At 36.2% G+C, this 27,947-nt stretch overlaps 1 protein-coding gene across 2 annotated transcripts in view; it reads right to left on the reverse strand.

Moving 5' to 3' along the window:
- The window catches only part of AKAP7 (A-kinase anchoring protein 7), a 70,816-nt gene that overhangs the window by 34,839 nt on the left and 8,030 nt on the right, over positions 1–27,947 (reverse strand). For both annotated transcript variants that reach the window (XM_014061638.2, XM_014061637.2), the window contains exons 3-6: positions 27,325–27,470; positions 23,195–23,331; positions 16,582–16,742; positions 2,900–3,009 (exon numbers count right to left, since the gene is read on the reverse strand). In XM_014061638.2, the coding sequence (XP_013917113.1) occupies positions 2,900–3,009; positions 16,582–16,742; positions 23,195–23,331; positions 27,325–27,470 (554 nt within the window). The remainder of the gene's footprint in view (positions 1–2,899; positions 3,010–16,581; positions 16,743–23,194; positions 23,332–27,324; positions 27,471–27,947) is intronic.

The raw sequence follows: 27,947 nt of genomic DNA on the forward strand, positions 1-27,947 counted from the left end.
CCGAGGGCTGGGGAGGGCAGAAATGAGTGAAAAGTGGGCTGTTTTTTGCTCAATTTCCCCTCCCCCCCGAGTCCCCAGGAGCACTCTATAAGCCTCTATGCATGCCTTTTTTTGGGGGGGGACAAAAAACAGGCCAGTTTTTGCAAAAATTGGCCATTTTTTTGCTCATTTTTGCCCCATGAGTACTCTAAAAAGTCTCCTAAAGGCTATTCATGCCCCTTTTGGGGGGGGGCTTATTTTCGCAAAAATGGGCCATTTTTGGGAGGTCTCCAGAGTGTAAAAACTTTTTTTTAAAAATTGCCTCTTCAAAATCTTGGTGCTTTTTATACTCGGTGCATCTTATACTCCGAAAAATACGGTAAGTAATTGTAATACAAACAATGTAAGTCTGAACTATATAGTTTAGTGTATACTGAATTGTTACAAAGTAGGAAATACATCAGAAAAAAATGCCACTTATTTCTTCAGACAAAAAGCCTGAAAAATTCATAATGCACCAAACTGAGTTTCATCCATCAGGCCTTTATTATGTTTTATCCGATGCTTGTCATATCCAACCAGCATATCCCATTCTGTCATATATGGGAGATGACAAAACTATGATCCTGATCCTGCAAACCACCTATTAACCACCTAATAGCTGCAAACCAACTATTGTTACATTTGTTGAACTATTAATGTGTATTCATGAATAAATTATAAATGAAATTAAATTTAGAAGATTATTTATATATTTCCCTGAATTTTATAAACATATTTGTCAATATTTGGACACACAAGTGGATTATGTTCAGGTTTTTTCCACTGATAATTTCTAAATTTGTGTTACATGCATTAAATATGTCCATAACATGAAAACAGTCCAGAAAATATACAATGCAAAAATATTTAAAAGCAAAGAAATTGTTATTAATATTCTTTTTTAATAGTAATTTTGTCTTTGCTTTGTTGTGTATGTTAAATGTTTTTGTATGCTGGTATTCTAAAAAATAAAACCTACAATGCTTCATGTTGATATTGTTTTCAAATATCCCAGTTTTTTTAGCTTTACAATAAAAATCTTTAATTCAGAACATTCAGATATTTTGCATACCGAAACATTACCTTTATTACTGTTTACTAAAATACTATTATAATATATGAGAAATTGAATTTGTTCAGGCACAACCATAGATGGCAGTATATGATCAAGACTAGATTATATTTTTCTCTTTTTCTCTCTTTTTAGTATGCTTTTGCATCCACAGTAGGAACCTATGGCTTCCATATACATTTAAACCATTCATTATGGCTGACATTAGATCAAGAGTGAGATACTGATAGTGATAGTCCTGTTTAGATGAAAACACAAATAAAATCATACATGAACTTGTTGTAATTACTACATTAGTTTTATTATTTATTTTGAACACTTGCTAGTAATGAGACAACTATTATCATATAAAATGGAGATGTATCTCTTTACACTTAAATTTCTTGATACATAGTGAAAAAAGAAAATTTGATAATACAGTAAAACTAGAAGTATTCAGAAGAAAGAGGAAGCTCTAAAATCATATATATCATAACAAATAGATTTGTTAATAATGTTGTTCTTACTGTATTTTTTTACTTCAAATTACTCTAAAATTTTCAACTATGTTATTCATAATCTTAGAAAAATAAATATATTTCTAAAATATATAATTAATTCTTAATTCTACTTTCATACTTTTTTAAAATATATTTTTCTGAATCTTATCCGCAAACATCTTCACAATGGCTACACTTTAAAGTTATATTATTTTCATTATTACTCAAAGGCTATAATACTAGTATGTACATTTACTTTGGAAATAAATGTGAGGCTTACTTCTAAGAAGACAGGCAAAAGGTTATACTACCAATATTGTTTGATTTTTAACTCAAATTAAAATTAATGGGGAAAAAAACAACATTTATGTAAGAACGTGTATACATTCTTGTGTATTTTTCGATGTATAAGATGCATCTTTCCCCCAAAAAGAGAGGGTGAAAAACTGGGTGCATTTTATCCATCAAATACAGTATTTTTGCCCTCTAAACCCCGTCCCCACGCATCCAATTTTTCACAAAAATGGATGTGCAGAGGGTTTGGGAGGTCTGCAAAGTGCTCCTGGGACTGGAGAGGGCAAAAACAAGTGAAAAACGGGCCATTTTTTGCTCATTTCCCTCCCCCCAGCTCCCAGCAGCACTTTTCAGGCCTCCCAAACCCTCTGCATGCTCCGTTTTCACATAAAAATGAGGCGTGCAAAGGGTTTGGGAGCCCAGCAGAGTGCAAAAACTTTTTTAAAAAATTTACCTCTTCAAAATATTGATGCGTCTTATACTCTGATACGGCATATCATTCTAACATCTTATACATCAGGGCACTTTACATATTATTTCCCAGATGCTCCATTATAAAATATGTGCAATGAATAATGACATCAAGGCAAAGGTCAATAAAGAAGTAGTATATTTATTACAGCCCAGGTAAGTACTTGGCCCCAGTATTTCCTTATAGTCATAAAAAAAACCTGAGTTGGGAATTACTAATAATAAAGCATGAAAATTTCAGAGGAAAATCTGAATTTTTAAAAATGCCCTCTTCCTTAATTTTTCTTTTCTTTATTTAAGAGAGCTGTACAAGCTGAAGTTAACAGTTTTTGTATACATTTTTAATAATATTAAAAAATCTGATTTAAAAATCTGATTATTATGCTGTCTGTTGGATTAGATTTCAACTTGAAATAATGTATACAGGATTTCCTGATAACAGACTTAATACTGATTAAGTCACTTGGCTACATTTAAACGTAAAATCATATAAAAATAGTTTGTAGACAATCTAAATCTTTATAATGCAAACTTCCCCCAAGCCCTATTGTGATTACTTCACCTGCTTTTGTAGTTTTGGGGATTTTGACAACTTCATGAAGGTCAAGTGAGGCTTTAAAACTTTGTCATCTGTGACGATACCTTTTTCTTGAAACATCTTCTTCACAATTTCTAGGTTTAAAAAAATAGAAATACTTAGAGGTACATCGGAGAATGAGAAATATCTGTTTCATAAAAAAAGAAGAATCCACTGAAGAGAGAGAACATTTTATTTTTAAATTGGCTACAACTAAACCATATAATTTTACACATGTAATATTAATTGCATATAATTATGGTGCTGATTATTTCTTGGAGAAAGCAGGTATGCTGCCTCCAACATGGCTATATATTGATACACAAGTATTGCCTTATTCTGAGATCGCTCTCACACTTCATTTTGCAATTACTGGTATGTGTGAAAGCAAAATGTCAGCTCACATTTGCTTCAGGCATATTAATGCTAAATCACGTTGTGTATGAAACTTAAATGTATTTGGAAAGTCAGTAGTAAAGCAAACACTATTGTGACTTTTACAAATGTGTGATCAGGCAGCAGAATTATTTTTAGTCTATTGCAATGCATTTTTTAAAATCTTAGATAGATTCAAGAGTTTAAACTTTTTTATCATAATAACATATTTAAAATAAGAGGGAATTGTAGAACCACAGAGCTGCTGGAAAGTTCACTGAGTCCACATCCTGCTCAGTGCAGGAATCTAAATCAAAGCATTCTTAACACATGGCTGTATCGCTTTAACTTGAAGACATTAAATGGGACCAACTACCTTCAAGGTGCTCTGCGTGTTTTGTTTTTTCCTATTGAACTGGATTCTGCCTTCCTGTTACTTACTGAATCTTGCACTCTAAAGAGAACAGGGAATGCTTGTCTATATATCCCTTCAAGTATTTGAAGAACTCTTTCAGTCAACTTTTGTCAAGGCCCTGCTTCTCCAATGTCTTTTCACAGGAGTTCATTTCTAGCTCCATGATTGTTATTTTCTGAATATTTTCAGTTTTCCTCAATCTGTCTTGAAATATGTGCCCAGAACTGAACACAACACTCAAGATGGGATTTGACCAAGTAGAATGGTTACTACTTACCATATAGAAATTATACTTTTATTGAAGTGATATAAAAAGTGTGTTTGTCTGACCTGCCTACAATTCAAGAATGGACTTTGAAGGTTACAAACTTAGCCGAAATGGCAAAAATTTCAGCATATCTTAAAGAACATTCAAATGAGAGGTATAAACGAGACTGGAAAAAATGGATTGATTATATACAAAGCAAATACGGGACTAGGAAATTCCAGATAGCTTATGCTTAAAATTAGTAACAACTTAAATTGTTAAAAATTTGGGTAACAGCAAGAAGCTGAGTTCAATGTAGAGATATTTTAGACTGTGATTGTCAAAAAGTTATACCATGTGTGGGCTCTGGGAAGTCGGGGGGAGGGAAGGGAGGGGGGGATCTAGGGGGAGGGGGGGAGGGGGGAAATATAATATGTGTTAAATTTTAAAGCATGATTGCACTTGTATACTGTGGTTTTTTTAATGTTAAGTGTCAAAACAGAACAAACTGAATATATTGGAAAGTAATAGAAGTATACCGAAGGGAGGAGCTGAGTGAAAGAAGAAGGAGAGTAGAGAGGGTGAGAGAGAGGAGGAGGAGAAGGAAGGGAGGGAATGGATTAAGAGAGGGAGTGATAGGGTTAGGGTTAGATAGAGGGGGAGGGGAAGTAGGTGTAGAGGGGTATGAGAGAAGGAAGAATGAAAGTTGGAGGGGGATGAAAGAGGGTGTATGGTGGGCTAAGGCGGTATATTGGGTTTGTATTGTAGGGGGCATTTTCTATAAAAGTGAGGGCTGTGTTTATTACCCAATGTTATATGCCTCGGTTGCACAGTAAACATGTGATTGTATAGAATGAAATGGAAATAAAAAAGATTTGTACAGAAAAAGTGTGTTTGTCATCTTTCAATACATCAGTTGGTTTATATTCAGTTTTCAATCACTTACTACTGTAATATCTTTTTCAAAAGCACTATTACCAAATCACGTATTCCAAAGCTGTACCTTTGATTTTTATTACCGAAGAACTTTGCACTTGTCACTTTCAATTTTCATTCTGTATGTTTGATTTGAATTTCATTTCTGTCTTCTGGTATATTAGCTATCACATCCAATTTTCTATCCTCTGCAAACTGATAAGCATTCCTCCACCACTGTGCCCAAATCATTAATTAAAACCCTGAAAAATAGAAGACTGAACCAAGCAGCATTCTCTCTCCAATTTGATGAGGAACCACTGACCAGAACCTGATGAGTATGATTTTCAAGCCAATTATAAATCCACCTAATGATCATGCCATCCAGCCCATACCTAATAGCTTTTTAATCAATATAGTATGGAGTCCTTTGACAAATACTTTTCTGCAGTTAAGGTAAAGTTTGTCTACAGTAATCCCATAATATATGAAGGAAGTTACTGCAGAAGAACTATTTTTATGACATAATGACATAAAATTAGTCTGGCCAAATTTGTTCTGGACAAATGCACGCTGATATCCAGCAATTGTAAATTGTTTTCAAGGTATTTACAGATCAATATTTTTAAAGCCACTACAGAATTTCCATAGGTATTGCTATGATGCTGACAGTTAGTTTCTTGGATTCCTCCACCCCCACCCCAATTTTGGAAGATAGGAATATTTGTCCTCCTTCATTCATGAGGCACTTCATATCTCTAGAGTGCCTCAAAATCTAATACACAAGGTTTCATCAAGCCAATTCCTTCAATACTCTTAAGATGCAAATAATCTGGTTCTGGAGACTGAAATAGGTGTTCCTTAACATGGTTCTTTTAGCACATTCATTCTGTCCTTCACATTTTGCTGTGGAACACATTGATTTTTGTTGGACCAAAATAGGAACTACATAAGTCCATTTTTTTTGTTTACCTTCTTCACTGAACAGTTGGGATACCAGTTTTTAATTCTCCTTTGTTAATATAATATGATCATGGATCAGAAAACTGTTCTCTTTGAATTTTTAAAATAGGCTACAGTTATCTGATGAAAGGCTTATATTAAACTTTAAATGTTAATATCAATGGTTTATTGTAATTTCTCAGTATCTCCTTCCGACATTCATTTTCTATTTTAATTTCCTTTGCTTTATTTTTATGCAAAGAAATCTGTGATATTTACAGTTGTTAGTACAGCTGGATTCAGACTTCATGCCTCAGTAACATTTCACAGACATGTCCTCTGATTTTTCTCTTTGAACTAGAAATTTCAGGCCTGTTCAGAGATTCTACGTAAGTTGGGAATGCCCAAAACTGAGTTCTACCCATTCTATCTCTGTCTTCAAAAGTCCATTTCTTCATTCAGCTAAATAGTTACTAATAAATCTATTTAACAGACCTATTCAGTAATAGCACTTATACCACTTCATAGCCCTCTCTAAGCAGTTTACAGAATTAGCATATTGCCCCCCAACTATATGTGTCCTCATTTTACCGATCTCAGAAGGATGGAAGGCTGAGTTGACTTTGAGTTGGTCAGGATCAAACTGCTGGCAATTGGCAGAATTAGCCTGCAATAATGCATTTGAACCATTGTACCACCATGGATAAGAGAGAAAACTATTTTTGTCCCTATTGTTCCAATTTTTAAACATTTCTAGAATCAGAAATATAAATCTACAACAGAACTTCAAATAATCTATAGGTAGTCCTGGTTTAGTTCCACATCTAAAACCAGCAACTTGGTTCTTAAGTAAATAATCACTAGGTGAAACCACAATTGTATTTATAATCTTACTTTGGATGTTCTGTGTTTTCTTTCTTGTTTGAGCCATGGTGGCACAGTGGTTAGAGTGCAGTACTGCAGGCTACTTCTGCTGACTGCCGACTATTTGCAATTTGGTAGTTCAAATCTCACCAGGCTCAATGTTGACTCATCCTTCCATCCTTCTAAGGTGGGTAAAATGAAGATCCAGATTGTTGGGGGCAATATGCTGACCGTGTAAACTGCTTAGAGAGGGCTGTAAAGTACTATAAGTCTAAGTGCTATTCTATTTACAGACCTGTGAATGATGTAAATGTGACAATTAGTTGTGAAGTTACATTTTCATCTTTGTTGTAATTGCAACTGATTGCTAGATGAGGCAGTTGCAAAATGAAAATTACCTGTATTTTCTGTCAAAAAAACTTAATATTTATGTTGAAAGGCAAAATGACCCCAGAACTATAGTTACCAATTATAGTCCAACAAATATGGCCGAAATGAAGTTGTTGCACTAAATAAAATTTGCTCAAAATTGAAAAAGGAAAACTGCTCACCAACAGAACCTAAAATACTTTACTTTACAGTGAAAATTATAAACTTTTAATAAATCTAGAAATATTATAGAAGTGACCAGAAAAATAACTATCTATAAGTGACAGCACAGTAATAAAAGATCCCTCTGCAATCAGTATCACCAAAGCATATCCATGTTGAAAAAAGAATTGCTCATTTTTGGTTTTTGCAAGTCAAAAAACCTTTGAAGGCCACATGAAAGTCAGTACTTTTCAAATGATATTTTAACTGCTTGTTTACTAAAGTAGAAAGCTCATTTAAAACAACTTGTTCAATGCTATTTCAGTCTTCTGCAATGTACAGCAATGGGGATTCATTGATCATTTTCTAGGTTACTTTTTAGTTCATTCAGATTTGAGCTGTACCTTGTATAAAGTGGTAATATCTGTTGAGATTGCCCTTGAGTTTCCTACAACAGTTAGGATTGGGTTATAGATGCATAAAAATGCGTTGATAATAAAAATGATAGCCACCAGCAAGGTTTATACAACATTTTCAAACAAGGAAGCAATGAAGCAGGAAAAATAAAATATGACACAGAGAAAGGAAGATTATTTGCATCCTATTCTACTTCTAGCTCTTGCCTGTTTCAGTCTCAGTCATTCTAGGAAAATGTGGCTTTTGGAAGAAAAAAAGAATTCTTACCCACTTAATATAATGATTAATTTGTTTGACTTCTCTGGAAATCTGAAAATTTTTAGAATGATTGTCTCAAGTTAAAAACATAGGCAAACAGCTGAGAGATAATGATTTACTTTGCAGAAATTTGGGATTTAATTTGGGATTCAAAAGGATCTTGGACTACTGAATTTATTCTGACATTGCTATTAACTACACCTACTAACCAAGCGGAAGTTTTACGCTACTTGAATTTTGAACGGTACAAATATTTTGGAACGACAAACATTGTGTCCAATAGCTATATTTAAATAAAGACTTATTGTACTCCCTAATGCGTTCCCCTCCTCCTTTCCTGATTGCTGGGTACCGCTTGTAAATGTAGGCTTTTATGAAATAGGAGTCCCATTTCATGCTACAAAGAGCCAGAGTAAGTGCTGCTAACGTTGTCAATAAAGACCCACAGTTTCAAGACATAAGCTTTTCAATTGTTAGTTTGTGTGCCGTCAGCACAAAATAGGAAAGAAAAGGCATTGTTTGAGATAAATGCTTTCTCACAGCTTAACAGTATGAAAATGTATTTCCAATTACTCTCCCTTCCCTTTTTTGTAAGATGCACATGAGATTTTTTTTTAAAGCTTCACTTATAGGTGTTGAGGTGCTGATGCACCAAATGTTACAACTGTGTAACAGCAGATGGCAGCACTTCACTGACCATGGCTGATCTTGTGAAAGTTTATTAAAATGTGTGTTATGTATGAGAGCCTAATTAATAGCAGAAAATGAAGCACTGTTAACGTACGTGTGTGTGTGTGTGTGTGTGTGTGTGCGTGTGTGTGTAAATGCGCCCGTACTTTTTAAGTTTGGAAAGAAATTCCTATGAAGAACAGATAAAGGATAGGGGACTATTTAACTTATTTCATTCACCTGGCTTTCTTTCTAGACTCATCAAGCTGCCCTCTAAACTTAGTCCCTTTTGACACTGTTGAAATTTGACAAACTCAATGTTTAAGGAACCACAGTATCTGTGCAATTATTTACTCTAATTAACAGCAATCTAGGATAAAATTACTTTTTCTATTACTTTTTCATTTCCTAGGTGATTTCTATTATTATATTTTACCATTTGTGTAAATTTTAAAATGTACATTACTGCACTGTAATCAGAAAGCCATTTCTTTGTGAAGCAGCATTTAGAATCCCAAGGGATTCATTCCATTCCATTTTGCTACATTTTTTTTTCTAAGCACTTAGGTTGCTCATTTATTTACTGATTTTTTTTCAGTAAAATCTCTGGTTCAATTAACAGCTACGGGGAGATTTGTTCTTAGACAATCAACATCTAACCCACAAAAAATATGGAGGCATAGCAGGAAAAAGAAAGCCTATTAAATAAACTTATTTAGAAACACATTAGGAACAAGTAAAAATATTATTAGACTTATTTTGTGTATAGTACGATACTCATATGATGCACAATAGTTACAGTGTATATAATATGTATACATGCTGAAGGCCTGCTTTGTGTGTGAACTTTTACTTCAAAATGATTTGAGTAGACTCACTGCCAAAATTTACACAAGTTTCTTGGGAAAAACTACATGTTATTTAAAACCTGAACAACGCCAGCACAAGATTAGTATCTAATTAAATTCTTATAATCTGCTTGTTGGCTGACCTTAACTGCTCTCATTTCCTGTCATTTCTTTAGATTGTTCTTCCTCTAAACCGCTTTGGTGCAGTAATAAACAATAGACAACCTAATAACTCTTTTTTACAAAAATGAAACAATAATCCTAACAGTTAAAGTAATATAATTGGCATAACAATACATTGGAATTAGACAAACACAATACAAAGTGTTGTACTAAGAGAAGCAGTAAAATCTGGGGGGCTTTGTCTGTGGAAATATCTAATAAAGAAAACACATGACATGATGTCACCATGTTGGCAATGTTTCTTTTGATTACAAAAAATGACAAATAGACAGAAACAGATTACATATAATAATATATATTTGTTTTTATGAGATGTATCCAGGGGTGGGTTCCGGCTTCTTTTACTGCTGATTCACTCAGGGGCACGGGTGCTTTCTGTGCGCTATGCACACATGTGCAGAAGCAAAACACAATAGAACCAGTAAGGGTGTGTGTCCGACCAAGTTACTATCGATTCGGCCGAACCGGGCCACTCACCTCTGGATGTATCCAAAAGCCATATGTAGAGTAGATGCATTTGTTTGAAGTGATTTGTGTTCCTTAAATGTTTGGCTACCCTACACAAAGCTTATTGAAGCAGGTTTGGTTGCTTTAACAGAAATAAATTTTAGTTATAGGGGGAAAAAATCAGGTAGGCAGAAAAGCATCTAGCCAACTAAATCCAACCACAGGCAAAGTTAGGAACAGAATGTTCATGTGCAAAAAAACAGGAAAGGAGAATTTGAGATTAACAATTTCATTGAAAAAAACCAGAAATAGTTAGCAATAAAACCACAGAGAGAATTCCTAACAGATTTTCTGTGTCTTGTGGTCAGTAAGTTGTAAAAACTGAAGTTACATCTTCAATAACATCATCTTCTTTTCCCTTCTCTTGCAATTTTTAGGAAAGTATTCAAGAACGTAAGAGAATTAGCTTGGTTTTAAAATTAATTAAATAGGGGGTGGGGGAGGAATGAAACAGAAGAAAGAGCAAGTGAAAAAATACATTCAAATTTAAAAAGAAAACAAAGAGCTATATGCAAGTTTCAGAAGAATTCTGGATTCAGAAACAAAGTGTATGGATGCAGAAGATTTCTTTGGCTCCTTCCACATTTGAAACAGCTGGCTTCTCACTGACCTACTTACTTCTTTGGGATGCCCATCTACTTCTCTCCCATATGTAATCATTAATGACTTTTTTCCCATTTACAAAAGAAAGCAGTGCTAGAGGCAGGAAGATGGGAGGAAGGAAATGGCTGGACCATTAATTTTCTTGGAACCTCCTTGCAGGTGGTCCTTTTTTCTTCTCCCAGCTTTGAAACTCTTCTCCTTGGACACCATGAGGTAAACCATGAGCATCTTCATGCAGTGCAGAAGAATGAGAGGAGTGACGCTGCTGGCTGTGCCACAAATTAAAAAATAGCTCTAAAACTTAGTAAACGACTTTGAGATTCAAAAATCTATACAAATATTGGCAATGCATTTCCCAAAACAGTTGCATTTGTTCCTGAGGAAAATAATAAAAATAAGAGAACAAAAAAGGGGCAATAATGTGGCAGACAGTTCAAGTTTTAACCACAGTGAAATTATTCCTCTAGAGCTCACTAATCATTCTGCTCTACGGGAAAATATCCTGAAAGAAAATCTAAGGTATTGTTGTGGCCCGTCAACTGCCAGCAGAACTAGCTGTAGAGTCAGATGAGGAGGCGGTGAAGGGAGAGCCTGGGCTGGCTTTGGAGGTGGAGACGCAGCGGTCTTCAGGGCCTCAACTGAATGAGGGGCAGGCACAGATGGGGCCCAGACCAGAAGCACGTGTGCGCAGAGAGGAAAGGAGAGTAAAGGAAAACAATAAGCCGGTTCTCAAGCAAACATGGATACTAGCCAGGTGACAGGAATTTCCCTTGGTGATTTCCTTGAAGCCTGGCATGCCAGACATATGCCTATCTTGGTTGGCATGGAGAGCAAGGAAACTGTGTGGCAAATGGGCTTTGCTGAAAGATAATACAGGAAAACTAATTTGGCTACATAAAGGTACTTAAAAGAAAAGGAAAAATGTTGGTGTTTCTTTTTTTTCCTCTTGTCTGCTTGTCTCTTTTTATATCTTCTATGCAACCATGTGGTTTGTTTGTTAAGATTTGTGCCTTCCCTAATTTACCAGATTTGTGCTGGGAATGACTAGGGTATGTAAACATGAGATTTCTTTTCCCCCCCTCCCCTCTTATTTTCTCCTTGTCCTTGTGTATGTGTGTCTAAGTCTTTGTGCATCCTCAAGGTAATTGTAACTATAAAATGTCTCCAATCCAAAAAGTCAAGAATTTTAAATTGCTCAATGAAAGGAAAGAGTATACTGGCAGAAATTGCCTTTGCTCCATTTATTAGACCCAGAAAACTGAATGAAGTGGGGAGGAGTCTTTACTTTGTGTTTGTTTGGCCAACAAAAACAGAGTAAAGAGAAGTACTTTTCTTCCTTCCTTCCCTGTACCTTAAAGTAACAACCCAGGGAATGTTTTAAGTTCATTTACAAGAAGTTTCATCCTTGCCTTTATTGTGTGTTTAAATGATTTTACCTATTCATCTCTTTCCTGAAGCATGTGAATCCAGACCCCATTTCTCATCTGTGATATCCCAATAATGTTACCAGCAATACTGGTGGGTTTTTTTTTCCAAACTCTGCCTGCAAGCTATCTACCCCACCCCCTTTATCTCTAATCCTCCAATGCCTTTTCTGTAGGGGAGGAGACCTTGTTCTCATGTCTTTCAGTCCTGCACAGATGAGCAGAACACATAGATCCAGATGCCTCCAGAGGAGACCTTCCGTAAGCCTCTGTTTAAGTCTCATGTTTGGCTCATTGCGACTTGGATGTGTTCTCAAACTTCTATGAGTCTCAATGTATTATCAAACCTTCCATTCTCCAACGTGAATGGAACTTGGAGGCCCTGTTTTCCTTCAAGGTAGGCACATCTGGCTTCCCATTGATCTGAACCTCTTTGAGGTTCGGCAGGCCTTCAACATGATGGACTGGAGAAACTGGCGTGGGCCACAGACTATGTCGAGAAGCGCTCCCGGTGAGTTTGGACCGGTGACAAGGGCTTGGCCTGATGCCAGCAGATCCTGAATCCATCTGGTCCTGAATGCCAAAGAAGCTTGAATTAGGTAGTGGGGAAGATTGTATTCTGCGAAGTGAGAAGAATTTTTTTTTCCTTTTGAGGGGAGTGTTGCCTTGTGTCTGCATGTATGAGATGAAGGAAATTCCTACTAGAGGTTTGCCTTCGACATGAGTAAAAACCCTCTGCACATCTATCTGGCCAACCTACTCTATTAGTACTAAGGTAGAAACCTGGCCTCCAGGAGGCAGTTTTGATTTAGATTTTGTCAACAAATTTTCTGATTTTCTGGCCACCATTAGATGAACCGAAGAGGAGCTCTACCTCAGTTTCTTCTCCAATCTCCTTTGTTGCCCAGATATTCAGAAAGCATGTGGGCTAACTCCCTCAACCCTTCTCTTCTTCTCCACCAACATTAAAGCACGTGATCACCTTTTCTGTTCAGGGCTCAAGCCATGTGGCCCTGTCCACCATTAAACCATCTTTCCAAGCAGCCTCCATGTCTCCAATGTCTTTTTTCCCACTCGGAGCCGAACCCAGGACATTTCTTTCAACAAACTCAAGTAAGCATTTATTATCAGTGTGTACTACTGATTTTGGTTTTTGATATTGACTGGAAAGACTTCTTTCCCACTTCTTCATGCAGCTGTGTGATGTTTAATTGGTTCCTTGCATGCACACACACACCCCGTTTCAAATCACCTGACAATGTCATATAAATTAATCCATTTTCATTTGGCGTAGCCATTTCACAAAAATTAATAATAACTGAGATCTTGACCCTACTTTTTAACTGTGTGAATTTCTAGAAACACAGTTGTCAGGAAAAATATTGCACAGCATGAGATATTTCATGATGTCATATATATAACTGGGTAGAACAAAGGACCATTAGAGTGTTTGGTATTTATTTTTATGTTTTTCTCATAACTGGTTATTAGTTATTGCTCCTAGAAACATTTTGTTTAGAGATTTAAAATTAAAATACAAGGCTGCTCTTGTTGTTTGTGCTTTCAAGTCATTGACACCTGACAACTGCCTGGAACATTTTCTAAGCAAAATTTCAGAAGTGGTTTACCAATGTCTTCTTTGTAGGGTTGAGGGAGAGTGTCTAGCCCAAAGTTACCCAACCAGCTTTTACGCCTAAAGTGGAAGTAGAATACATAATCCCCAATAACCTCATATTTTATCCACTATATCAAATTGGCTGTCATATCAAAGAGATATAATGCTACAAAATTTAATAATGCTTAAGTATTGCAGTATACAATACTAGAATCTTTTGAGTTAAAACTGGAAATACTTTTTTTTTTTTTTTTGGCTTTCAAGGTCCAACTTGGAAAAATGCTCCCTTTCTAATAAGTCCTGACTTATTTCAAAGGATGTGTATTTTATTTTCCATGAATGGAACAACATGTTTATCTCATTCTCCCTGAGAATGTTTTCAATGCTACTAAAACTGCCCCCATCTCCATCCTCCAGTTTCATACTAATCATTTGGAAATTAGAGGAATACATAGAACGCCTGTGAATCTTATATTGAGCTATGTAAAACATAATCAAAATGGCTGTGGCCTTTGCAACTTTGAAAAATTCTCCTAATGTGAGTCACGCAATATTCAAGCATGGTACGACTTCACATTCCTTCGAGCACAAAAGAACATTCATTGCATCTAATAATGTCTTAAAGGAAAACTTTTCAAGAAATGATTGGAATTTGGGGAACAGTAAAAGGACAATGTCAAACTCCAGGCTTTTCTCCCAGACTGAGATCTTTTTGTTACTTTATTTTTCCAACACTTTGCTTTCTCAGATGGTTTCTGTTTTTTAATACCACGTTTTGTATTGCTCCCATTTAAAGTTCCATTCAATTAGATCTAATGCCTACAATCTCTCATTTCTCATATACGCAGCAATTCCCAAGAAATGCATATAGGCTTTACTTTCTCCCTGCTTTTCTTAGCAAGTGATACATGACAACAAGTTACATCTCATTCTGAAAATTGTTTGTAGCCATCCTGACCACTTGCCAGAGATAATTTCTTCCTCCATAAATCTGTGTTATTTAGTTAAAGTACTGTATTTGGCAGCCAACCAAAATTGTAATTGCAATCAAACTCTCCAAGATATTGGCTTAAAAGCAGTATTGCCATCACCAAAGGATGAAAGTCAAACAAAATCATATCATTGACATTACTTTCTCCATTGAACCTTCCTTTCCCATTCCTACCTTCATGAATTTTACACCCTCTGACAAATATCAATATGTATAACATGAAATAAATCCTACAAAAATTTTACACATCTCCCACCTTCACAAGACACCAACTACAAACCTCCACTGATGTTTAAGCTAAAAACTCTACTTCCTTGATACATTTGAAGTAATAACTGTTTTCTTTACACTTAAGCAACCAACAAAGTCCATTTTATATTTTTTTTGCTATGCTTTTTTCACTAAAGATATTTCTGTGATTGCCCCTCACCTCCCAGTTCACATTTCACACAGTCGAACAGGAAAAAAGCTCTGAAGAGTATTTGCCGGCTTGCAGGTCTGTAGCCATGCAATGCTCTCAGGAGTTGCTCTTACATAATACGTATTCTTGAAAGATCTTGTAGAGCTGTAGAGCTATGGAGTAAGATTTTTTAAGGCTTCTTTGTACATTTTTAATACTTTCAAAATGAATTAGATCTTAAGGAAGAATGTTTTACAATCCAATAGATAAATGTGCACATACATACTATATAAGTGCAGTACATGCATCTGAGTGTACGAACACGTTTATGCAAGGATGCCCAGGAACTTAATTACTCCTCTTTTGGTGAAGGAAAGGGAAAGGCTTTTTTAAAAAAATCTCAGGAGCACTGAAAGCTCTGGGAACACTTAGCAATTTGCAGATTTGAAGCATAAAGGGTGAGTCCTCTTTGGCTGTTCCTTCTGTGGCCTCAGACATAGTCCAGCTCAGCATCAGAAGTTGCTCTTTTTAAATTCTAAACCCACAAGCATACAAACATTTAACTAAAAGTGGTTTAGATCTGGAAATGGCGAGAACAAAGTGTAGCAATCACAGCGTGGTTTTAAAATGGATTGAGAATCACTTACAATGGGAAAGCTAGTGATTATGGCAGAGTTCTGTGTTTGAAACATTATCTACATAGGATGCCTTATTGTTCAGTGCAGTCCAATCAATCTCATATAGAACCCTTGGCTTTGTAACCTTCAAACACGATCTCACGGATGAGACAGCAATAGCAGACCTTATTCTTCTGTGGCTTTTTCCTTAATATGAAGATTGGTTTGCAGATGCTTAGATTATCAATGAATTTGAGTCTCTGCCTATAAAAACCTCTAGCTCTGTGATTCTAAATAACTACTGTTGCTCTCTTCATAACAGGACGATGGATACAGTTGTGCATTGCATGCAAGTGGTCTATCACTTCGTTATATTAATGATAATCTTTCATTTATTGTTATCTCTGTTTCTGATGTAATAAAAATAATCATTTCCAGTTATAAAAAGAATTTTAGTAAATCACGTTAATGTTTGCAACTTGTTCCATACCTTGGTTTTACTTAGGCTTTAATATGAAGTTCATTTTTGTAGGCATGATATAAAAATAGTAAGAAAGGATTGCAAGTGCCCAAAGTGTATCTCAGCTTGTTCTCATATTCTGCAATCTCAGGCTTCAGATTATATCTGAATCAAGATTGGGTATCTAATCCTTGTGGAATTGGTGAATTCTATAGGAGTGGTAGTGTAGTGATATTATCTCCATTTCTAGAGCTATTATTTTGTGTTCTCTTTAATTCCAGATTCACAAATGGATCAAACTTGCTCAAAGACTAATGTAGCAGCTATATCTAAATAACATTTTTTTTAAAAAATAAAAATTTCTAATAATATTAAAAAAGATTTACCTGCTATCTTTAAAAGCGTGGTTGTGTTATCACCCTCTGTCAACTTTACAAATCCAACTTGATTTTTGAAGTGATCAGTACCTTGAAAAGACAAATTCAAAGGTTTTCCTTGCAGTAATTCTTCAATTAAGCCTCCACTCTCCAAGAAAGCACCAACACCACTATCAGAAAGAAAATAATATATATATTAATCTATCAATCTAGCATCTATCTATCTGACATAATACATACAATCACTACATTAGCTTGCTACAAGTAGTTCTGGCTTAATGATCATTGGTTCTGTGTCCAAAGTCATAGCAGCACTCAACGAACAATACTTGTAGCTGGTTCCCAGAATTATTGCCATTGCAGTGCCCCCATGATCACATGATCAGAATTTGAGTGCTTTGCTACTCACAAAAAAATTGGATTGCAGAATGCTTCAATTCCTTCTCTACCTACCCCACCCCCATTTCTGCCTTTTTGGCCACTTTGCACATTGACACTCCTTGGTGGCGGCAGAAATGCCGAGGCTGAAATAGAGGCTTGGGCCTTTGGCAATCTCACCAGCTGCCTCACTCTCAAGCCTGCTGTGCCTAGTTGACCTGGGCTGTCTTCCTCCCTCTGCTGACAAGGAATGCAAAGCCTGGCCCTACCCAAAGCAGCTGCTGGCCTTCCTTCTCCACAAGGCCCCTTGCATCGTTTAAAAAAAAAAAGAGGATTGTCATTGTCCAAATAGCTTTCAACATTCTCGTGATGCTTTGGAAGATCTCAGAAGCTTTTGGAAGGCTTTCTGAAGCATTGCAAGAACCAGCATGCGTTATTTGGAGAATGATGGGTGCAGCCTTCTCATGAGGTTTCAGAAGGCCTCAGAAGCCTCTCAAAGCAACACAAGAATGGTGCGTGCTATTTGGAAAATTGTGTGCGTGGCCTTAGGAAGGCCTGGGGTAACCAACAGCTGCCTTGCGTAGGGCTAGGCCAGTTATGCCTTCTCAGCAGGAGAAGACAGCAAAGGTAAGCTGGGATCAGCAGGGCCTTCAGAGCAGAAGGAGCTTTGTGTTGTGATGGCAGGCAGTGGTGTGGGGCTTGAGGTGGCCCTCCTTGGCAGCAGCAGTGCCAGGCCTGAAGTAGAGACCAAGGGGAACTGACAGCAGACTAGACCTCAGCTCCTGTACTGCCACCAAGGAGTGTCGCTGTGCAGGACAGTCAAAATGGAAGAGACGGGATAGGTGGGTTGGAAGATTAGGAGGAGGCAGGGGAGGCACTCCCTTATGTTAGGAGGCTTGAGACTGGGATAACCCAGTCTTGCATGTTTTTTTTTAACAAAAATCTTGTTCTTTCAGATGAAATAGATGTTATAGATGAAATAAAATATCAGACCGGGACTTGGGGGAGTTGGATACAGAGCAAATTACCAAATGGTATGGTCAACCTTGGGCCAGAACCCTGGTTTTTGCAAACTTACAATTCAGTATTATTCTGGTGAGAAAAGGATAAGATTAAAACACAATACATCTTAAAAAATAATTAATGGGATTTCCTGCCAATAGACATCATTAAGATTTCAGCCTTATTAAGCCTATTAAGGTCTTTAAAACCGTTGTTGTTGTTATTGTTAACATTGTATTCACATAACTATCACTAGGTGGCAGTAACTACCTTTTAAGCAAGCATCCTTCCTTTCATACTTTGTACTGTAAAAATGCAATTTGACTCAAGTATGCCTTAAGCCAGTGTTTTTCAACCTTTTTTGTGCAAAGGCACACTTTTTTCATGAAAAAAATCACGAGGCACACCACCATTAGAAAATGTTAAAAAATTTTAACTCTGTGCCTATATTCAATATAGGCGGGTGTTTTTCCCACGGCACACCTTACACTATGTCACGGCACACTAGTGTGCCACGGCACAGTGGTTGAAAAACACTGCCTTAAGCAAAATAAAATAAAATAATAATGGTAAGATATGCAATTAGTTCTTTAATAATTACCAAGATAGCCTACTAAAGCCATAACTGTGGCCCAACATAGTAACCCGGAACACAATCAACACAAATAAGGCATATATATGTTCTGACAATCATTTTCTTTAAATTAATCATTTTCTAGTTTTCTCTTCCCACTCCTTTTTGTCTTCTCTGAACTCTGAAGGGCTTTGCTACAATATTGATGTGAATTGTAGCGGCTCCCATGACATGTCCGGGAGATCACATATGTCACACTTTTCAAGCCATATTATTTCAACTTATCACTGTGCCTATAAATAAATTTAATAATCTCCCATAGCAACACACTACAGTACAGGGAAGAATCAACAGCTAGGAATTGATTTTCAAGGAAACATGCTCATTATAATTCATTGAGAAGGGCAGCAAAATAATAACTGTTTCCTAGAACAGAGGTCACCAACCTTTCGGACCTCAGGGACCACTACATTCATAATTTTAAATCCTGCAGACGACTAACATGAATTTTAAAAGAAGATAAATAGTATTTAGTGCAATATAAAAAATGCAAATAATTTTTCTGCAGACCACCAAAGTTTTCTCGCGAACCACCAGTGGTCCATGGACCACCAGTTGGTGACCGCTGTCCTAGAACACAGCTTAAAAATTACTGTTGTAAAATCATGGATTTCACAGGAAAAAGAACAAGAAAACAAAACAGGAAGCAGTAAGCCTGGATAACGGATAAGCTCTTAGATTTGAACTACAAAGACCCAATTTTAATCTCTGCTTGACCAGGGATCTCATAACCAACTTTAAAAGGTTGTTGCTATTATGGGAGATAGAAACGGAAGTGGGGTGATTTTATAAATTCCTATAAATTTTTTTAAAAATCAGAGTTTTTAGAAAAAGTTTGAATATAAATGCAGTAAAAAAAGTTTGAATATAAATGTTTCGAGGCTCACAGCAACTCTTTCCCCACATGATTGTTTCTAATATTATATTCTACAAAGAAACTCAACGACTTTCACTGCCTACATGCTAAGGAATGAGGCAGGGGTTGGTTAGTTTCTGTAGTAAAGGCAGCCCTTTATTTCAATCCATTACAAGTATAGGAACCACCCACATCAGAGTAGTTTTTCTTCCATTCTCTGATAAGGAGGGTCTGTATAAGAGTAACTAGCTGGATTACACGTGTGAACAAGTAAGTATTACATGGTGAAGAAAACAACAAAGAATGGTTTATATACAGCTCTCCCACCCAAGAATGCTCAAAAACTCATTCATGCCAGATTTATAATTTCTAAATAAGTAAATAATAATAATTATCAAGTTGCATGAATACTAATAACTGCCTGGTCTTGATATCTCCAAAAAAGAGGTATATATTGGAAGAGGAACATACTATTCTTTATACTTTCTTAAACCTTATCTATGCTTTCAGCCACCCAATTTTCTCCCAATCACTTTCTACCAAGATATATGCAAATAGTTCTTAGCTATCCTACAAATGTAACTGTCTCAGAGATCTTCTATTGCCAATCTCTAAACTAAGCAACAGCCGATTCATTTGCTGACAGCAACCACAAAAGCAAAGCATGAATGATTCTCACTTCTTCTGCTTCTAATTCTGCTCTATGGGGAAAAAAGCAATCCTCTTTCTCACCAAGAATTGTGACACTTGGAGTTACCTAGATCTCACATTACAACAGAAACTTATCATGCTGGTGACCCAAGACTGGGCTAGCATCTATTATCTTTTGTCCACGCTATGGGACCTTGGAATGTACTTTGAAGAGTAACAAGGATTTTTGAAGTATTTTATTTTCTTTCTATTTTTTCAGAAAGCTACCCCTTAGATTTTATTTAATTATTTACCTTTTTGTTTTGTTTCGCTATCAAAATTTCTTGTAAAGCAATTATAAACATAAACTATTTTTTAAAAAATATCCTATGAACCCTTTTCAGATTTTCCCTTTTTTTAGGTTTGTCTTTTGTTTTCTAAGAAAATATAACCACCATATCTATAAACCACTTGGTAAAAAGACAAAAGTCAAATCCAGGTAAATGCACTCAAGTCAATATTTCAAGTGACATTATGTTAGGCTTAACAAACAAGCAAGCTGTCATCTAGACTTCCTATTATAATTGAAGAACCAGTATATATAATGTACTTATTGGAGAAGTTACTGTTAAGATAACACAAGGTCAAGGCCACAAGAAATAACCATTTGCAGGAGATATGTTCCTCTCAGATAAGGATAACAGAAGACAGAAAATGAGCTGGTTGGACACCTGAACTTTTCCTGGAATGAATCAATTATGGAAAACATATCTAGCCAGATGATATTGTAACATTACCACTGGATGAAAAGATAGCAAGATGTTTAGATAACCTTTGAGTGACTGCTGTGAAAAATATGGTAATTATATTAGTAACAGCTATACAAACATCTGAGATTGTAAGTGTCAAAGAAGACTAGGGCCATCATCCAAACTTTTATAAAATTGTGATCATTTTATAAAATTGAATGGTTATCAAAATAAAAAATATGGAGCATAGAGAAGAGGTGCTATCAGATTCAGAAATGGAAGAACTTTTTATTTGATGACAAAGGAAAAAAAGGCTAGAAGTACTGTATATTCAACCAATATAAATATGTTGTAAAATATACCACTTTTAGGTGGTATATTTAGCACAGCATGAGCAAAGGAATTCTGCTGCCAATTTTACACAGTAAGGAGGGGGGGAGCGAGAGAGAGAGAGAGTTTTTATTTAACAATAAACTCATAAACGTAGGTTTTAGATAATGCACTGGCTTTCAGTAATTGATGGTATGCTGAGACACAGACTGAAGGAGAAGACCTGTTTCCATATGACCCCCTTTTTAATTAGTGAAGGATGAAACTCCATAGTCAATATTTTTAAGTGACCATTTGCATATTTCACTACTCCTGATATAGAATACAGAACTTCAAGTTGGCACTGAAAGAACATTCAGAAATAATGAGCGCACAAACATAAATTGAATTATGAGGAGACAAAGAAATTGCAGGAAAAGGGAGAAAGGGAAAAGAAAAGGCAGTGGATGTAGCAAAACAAGTCTTTATAAGCAGTCCTTGTTTTTTTTAAATAAATCATTAAATAAAATATGTTTAAGAGACTGCTAATGTCAGAAATGAAACTTCTTCACTTTTTTTGTTGTTAACTTAAAGCTGTGTTAAAAGTAAATTTTGCTGCAGATCAATGGTGTATTCAACATCTGCTAACTGTAGGATTTAAGATCACAGCTAAAATTACTGGAAGCAAGTAAATGGAAATGTTTTGGCTTTTAGCACAGTTATGTTGAGAGGTTCAGCCACAGACTCATTATATCCTCCAATTTACCACATGATTTATTTTTGCTAAACTCAAGCCATTAACTGCTTTGTGAAAAGTCAGAGATGAACACAAAGTTCCCAAAAACAGTTTAACTATTTTTTTCTTGTCAAAATTCATAGCCTTCAGCCAAGTGCAACCGTGTATGAAAAGTATGTGAGTGGACTTTGGTGGTGCCATCAATATTAAGTACAATATATACTCACCAGAAAGTTAAAATCTAGCTTGAATAGACAAAGATAATCAACATATGCCATTTCTGTCCTCTAATCAAGCCTAAATTCTGACTGCGAAGAATCTGGATAATCTGTTTCATTTAGTCCAAAGATAATATGTCACCACCTTCTCAACCAAGATTAGAAAGTGGGCGAACATTATTTAAAAGGGCTGGCTCTCTTCAGACAACAGAACACTATTCAATTCTTAAAAGCAAGGAGCATTACATCCTTTCCCAGAGAGGTGCTTCTAACTTACTCACATCTCACTTAACTATCCAAATGCCCTGGGAAGGACATGGACTGATCCACAACTGGCATAATTCAGGCTACTGAGACCAGTAACCTCTTCTTCTTGCTCAAAACTCAAAAGAAATCCAGATTAAAATTTTAAAAAATGATTTGTTCACCAGAGTAGGTTCTGTTCAACTAACACCCAACCCTAAGTCGACATCTACTAAGATACCCACAAACTCCAGTGTGCCTGTTCCCCCACATCTTTTCTCAAAAGAATACAGAATACTCTAAATCAGTGTTTCTCAACCTAGGCAACTTGAAGATGTCCGGACTTCAACTCCCAGAATTCCCCAGCCAGCGAATGCTGGCTGGGGAATTCTGGGAGTTGAAGTCCAGACATCTTCAAGTTGCCTAGGTTGAGAAACACTGCTCTAAATGGAATAGCTGGGCAGCAACTTATGAATGTAATAAATGTAGAGAAAAGTGACATTTTGGTGCTCTTACTGCCATCATGCAATCTCATAAGAAAACCTTCTCAATATTTAATTGTGTCCATTTCTAGGTTTTCACCAGATAAGTTTAAATGCCACTATTTATGTGTAATACCAATGAGGAGCCTATCACTTCAGTTACTAAGTATGTATAAGGTCTAGTTATCTAGAAGTAACTAAACATTTCCCTCCTAGACTACAGAAATTCATATTAATGATGGTTACTGGGTAAGTAATTGATGTCATAATTATTATTAAAATAATTAATAATAGTTTCTACTCCTATTCAATTGTCATTCTTTTCCCAGTTTTATCCTAAACAAAACAAGTTTTAAAACATTTGATTTCACAATGAAACACATACTTGCTAATTGCTTCTTCATTGGACAGATGCATCACTAAGAGGGTGACATGGAAAGAGCCATAATGAATCATTGCTTTGGAGAGCCTATTATCTTTTTGTATGATTGTGTTCTGAAGAGTCTGAATGCCATCTATAATCTAAGATAAAACAGAAGCATATAGAAAACGAAATTACTGTAAAGATTACTACAATTAACAGCAAAAGAAAAAAGAGTGGGGGAAAAAGATTAAGCATTTTAGTTTTAGGTAAGCAAATATGATAGTCAGTAGGGTCATGGAAGAACACAACCAACAAAGGCAAGGTATCCATTATGTCTTAGTGGGATTTATGATGAAAGCCAATCCAGTGTATGGCATTCCCCCCCCCCCCCCGAAATTGTTCCAGGGGACAAGTATATAATCAGCTCTCTGATTGGAGTTTTAAATCTGCTTCAGTAAATTAGTGGATAAAATGGCTCCCTGCTGTCACATCTTGTTATGGTTTCAGCTTGTAAAAGCATGTCACTGTACATCATTTGTGCCCGATTATATGCTTTCACAAACATTTCATTCATATTAATCTTAAGTAAAGGACATGACGGCAAGTAAGATTTCTCATTAAAACATGCAAATCCAATCATAACATTGATTAATCAATACAATTATTGAAAAAAGGACAGACTGTATTAGCTTTTTCTCTGAAGAGAATTGTGATGGCATGTCCAGTCTATTTGACTGGAAATGCCAAAACAAAGCAGTAAAAGAAGCTATTATCACAACAAAGCTGTGTTACATCAACATCATTTTAACAGCAGGTATTGCTAGTTTGGAAATTATAGGAGTGAGAACATGTAGCCCATCCTCAAATATTAATACAGTATATATAGGAATTAGAGCCCATTTTATACCACATCAACATAAAGAGTTTGTTCTTAAGTTATCACTGCTTGGAACATTAAATTCGTACAGAGTCTGGCAAACAATTACAGGATTATAAAGTAACTCCACTAAGTTAAATCAACTGTAACAATAGGATAACAATAGGATAAGGAATATTAGTATTGGTTAGAGATTCACAAACATATGAATAAAGTGCTTCCCTGTTCAGTGAGCAGGATCGTACATTTTGTTGTTGTTGTTGTTGGCCTGGGACAAATTTAACATAATGGGAAAGAATGAGGGCTATAATATGTAGGGAGAGAATGCCGTGATATTCATTGAGGATTTTTAAAACCTATTTAGAATTTACATAATAGTATTTTTATAATGTAACCCCTGAATTCTTCAGACTGAAGTAAACTGTACCCTCAATATTTGACAAGTTGATAGCACTGTCAAAAAGCATTGTAAATATGCTTTAATTTGGATCTTTATGCTGCATAGAGGGGTTGGACTTGATGTCTCTTTCACCTCTATTTCTAAGAGTCATGCAAAATAGATTGTGAGGCCATAATTTTTAAGTCTCTAATAAAAGAAGCCTAAATAATATTTAGAGAGTCAAATGATTATTCATTATATTACTCATAGGTTAAATTGGAAGAACTTTTTAATATAAAGACCAAGTTTACTTAGGATAGGGATATCATTACTTGATGCATGTATAATTCATAATTAATGTTGATCATTTCCTCCCCAAGATTATATTCTAAATAATTTCTAAGCATTATGTTCAACTTTATCTATTTGAACTATTCATTTTCATATGCTGCATGTAAGCTTCTGAGTAAAACTTAAGAAACACTTTACAAGAGGTTTACTTTTGATCTGAAAGCAGCAGGAAAATATAATATTCAGTCAAGTATGTTTTGTTTGAAGTAAGCTGAGGTCAAAGAAATCAGTTAAGATTAATCACAATTTAGTGTATGAACATAACTGCCTTTAATAAAAAAGAGCTTCCAAATATCATCTCTGGAACTGCAACAAGACTCACTGCAGTTTCAATTTAATGTATCTCCTAATTCTCAGCGTAAGATTCTCTTTCCTGTAAGTGTAGAACAGTATGGATCACTTGTACAGTTAAGCCTAACTACAGGTTGTCTTCGACTTATGACCACAATTGAGCCCTAAATTTCCACTGCTAAGTGAGGCAATTGTTAAGTGAATTGCTCCTCATTGTATTATCTTATTTGCCACAGCTAAGGCAATTGCTGAAGTTGTTAAGTGAATCATATGGTCCCTAAGTGAATGTGGCTTCCCCTTCTGACTTTGCTTCTCAGAAGCTAACTGGAAAAGTTACAAATGGTGCTCACATGAGCCCAGGACAGTGCAATGCTAGTTGCCAAACGGCCAAACTTTGATCACATGAACATGCCATGGATGCTCCAATGGTCATAATTGTGAAAAACGATCACAAGTCACTTTTTTCAGTGCTGTTGCAATTTCAATTGGTCACTAAACAAATGGTCCAGGACTGCCTGTATAACTCTGCTTACCAAGAACTATCTGTTCAGGGCTATTGCCTCCAAATGACAACAAATGAGTGCAAATTTAAGGGGAATAGAAATTCAAAGAAAATATATAGTATGATAAAGATACTGGCTCAAATAAAAGTATTCATTTTACTGTAAAGTCAATTCCTTTGAACTGAGCTTGACTCTTGCAAATTTCATTGCCATGGTTTCCTGACCACAATGTAGATGTGATCTGCCAGTATAGTCTTATGGAAGTCTTTTTTAAATTTACAACCTAACTTGTGACCTGAATGTATCCAGAGAGCTCCTGTCCAAGATCTGACCCCGATTAGCTTTTCAAGATTATCCAGGGTAAGACAAGCCCTGTCATTTTGGTGAACACTTAAGACAAGCAGTAATCAAATTATTTCAAGTTGGGATTAAGGTGGGGGAACCTAAACAAAAAAAGTTTTTTTTTCTGATCATGCCTTCCTGGTAAGAGTAATAAGAAATGCTTTACAATAACGTTATAGACAAAGTATATATCCGGGATAGCAAACCTATGGCATGCGTCCAGCTAGTTTTTGGGTCTCTGTCGCGCATGTGCAGGGCACGTTCAGGGGTCACGTGGGGGTTGGGGGCACATGCTAGGGGGCATGTGCAGGGGTTGCGCATGCATGTGTGGGTGGCGGGGGGCATGGCATGCGAGGTGTTCAGGGTGCATGCTAAGGGTGTGTGCGCATGTTCAGGGGTCACACATGCATGTGTAGGGGGACATGGGGGGTCACACACACATGCAGGGGTGGGGCGTGCAGGGGGTTGCTCACACATTATGGGTGTGCGTACATGTGCGCAGGCGCTTTCACCACAGTGCCAAAAGGATTAGCCATCACTGGTATATATAAAGTAACATGACCAACTACCTTAGTTATTAGAATACTGTACACAACCATGAGAGTTGAAAGAAAAGGTCCAGCTAAGAGAGGAAATATCCCAGATAACAATAGCACTTAGACTTATATACCACTTCATAGTGCTTTACAGCCCTCTTTAAGCGGTTTACAGAGTCAGCCTATTGCCCCAACAATCCAGGTCCTTATTTTACTGACCTTGGAAGAATGGAAGGTTGAGCCGGTAAGGATTGAACTACTGGCAGTGAACTGAATTAGCCTGCAATACTGCATTCAAAACACTGCACCACCACTACTCCATAGATAAGTACATTGCCTGACTGGAGCCTTCCTTCACCAGGATCTTATTTTTTACAAGATGAAATAACTCAATAGATCATTTCTGCTAGTTGCAGTCTTAGCTGTAAATGTACTCTACTAGTAGTGTTCTGTAACAATTGTGAGAATCATCCTAATTGCCTAGGCTTATGAACCACAACAACTATAAAGTAAAACATTGAGAACAAACTCACCAGCCATTTTTTAACCTATCATGTTATGCAAACCCAGATAATATGCTTGAGAGAAAGAAAAAATGCTAGTTAGGCAGATAATTAGTTCTCAAAAATCTTCCTGTTTTCAAACTACCCTCTTACTTTCCTCTCTCCTTCCACCCTCTTATTAAATTTATCTTTGATGTCACTGTTGCAATCAGAATAGGTGAGCCTTTTCTGGATAACATGATTTTAAATCAGTGGACTTCCTGTGCCAACAATATGAAACAGATTGTTGTCATTAGGAATAAACTGTGATTTATTAACTCTATGCCACTTTGGCTACTAAAAGAGTAGACTTTAAGAAAAAAAGATCACCTTTGGATTTGTGATTGGAACAGAAATGAAATAATTGGGTCTGTCTTGGTTTTTCTTTTTCTTCGTTATTGTGCTGTCTTCTTCACTCCCCTTTCCTGCTATTCTCTTTCTCTTCTTTTTAACAGATGGTTTAGATTTGCTCGAGGCTGGATAGAAAGCGAAACAGTTTTTATACTGTAAGCACATGTAAGTAGAATAATGCATAACATCTGATAAATACAACATCAAAAGGCTATTCAGACATTATTTTATCCTAATTTTCAAATCTGAATGCTAAAGTTTCATCCTTTCTTAGTCAGAAACAACATTTCCATTTTGTTCAAGATCTTCCTCTGTCCTTGGAAGTCCCAAAAGTGCTTTTTCAAAATGCAACTGGACTTTATTTTGCTCTAAGGTGTTTCACTGCTCATCCAAGAAGCTGCCTTAGTTCTGAACTGAAATGCAGAATTGAAGGTTAGCAATAGCAATAGCAGTTAGACTTATATACCGCTTCATAGGGCATTCAGCCCTCTCTAAGCGGTTTACAGAGTCAGCATATTGCCAACAACAATCTGGGTTCTCATTTTACCCACCTCAGAAGGATAGAAGGCTGAGTCAACCCTGAGCCGGTGAGATTTGAACAG

The sequence above is a fragment of the Thamnophis sirtalis genome, unplaced genomic scaffold, assembly GCF_051295495.1.
Source record: "Thamnophis sirtalis isolate CommonGarterSnake01/CBP01778 unplaced genomic scaffold, rThaSir2_p1.2 scaffold_6, whole genome shotgun sequence".
Taxonomy (NCBI): Eukaryota; Metazoa; Chordata; class Lepidosauria; order Squamata; family Natricidae; genus Thamnophis; species Thamnophis sirtalis.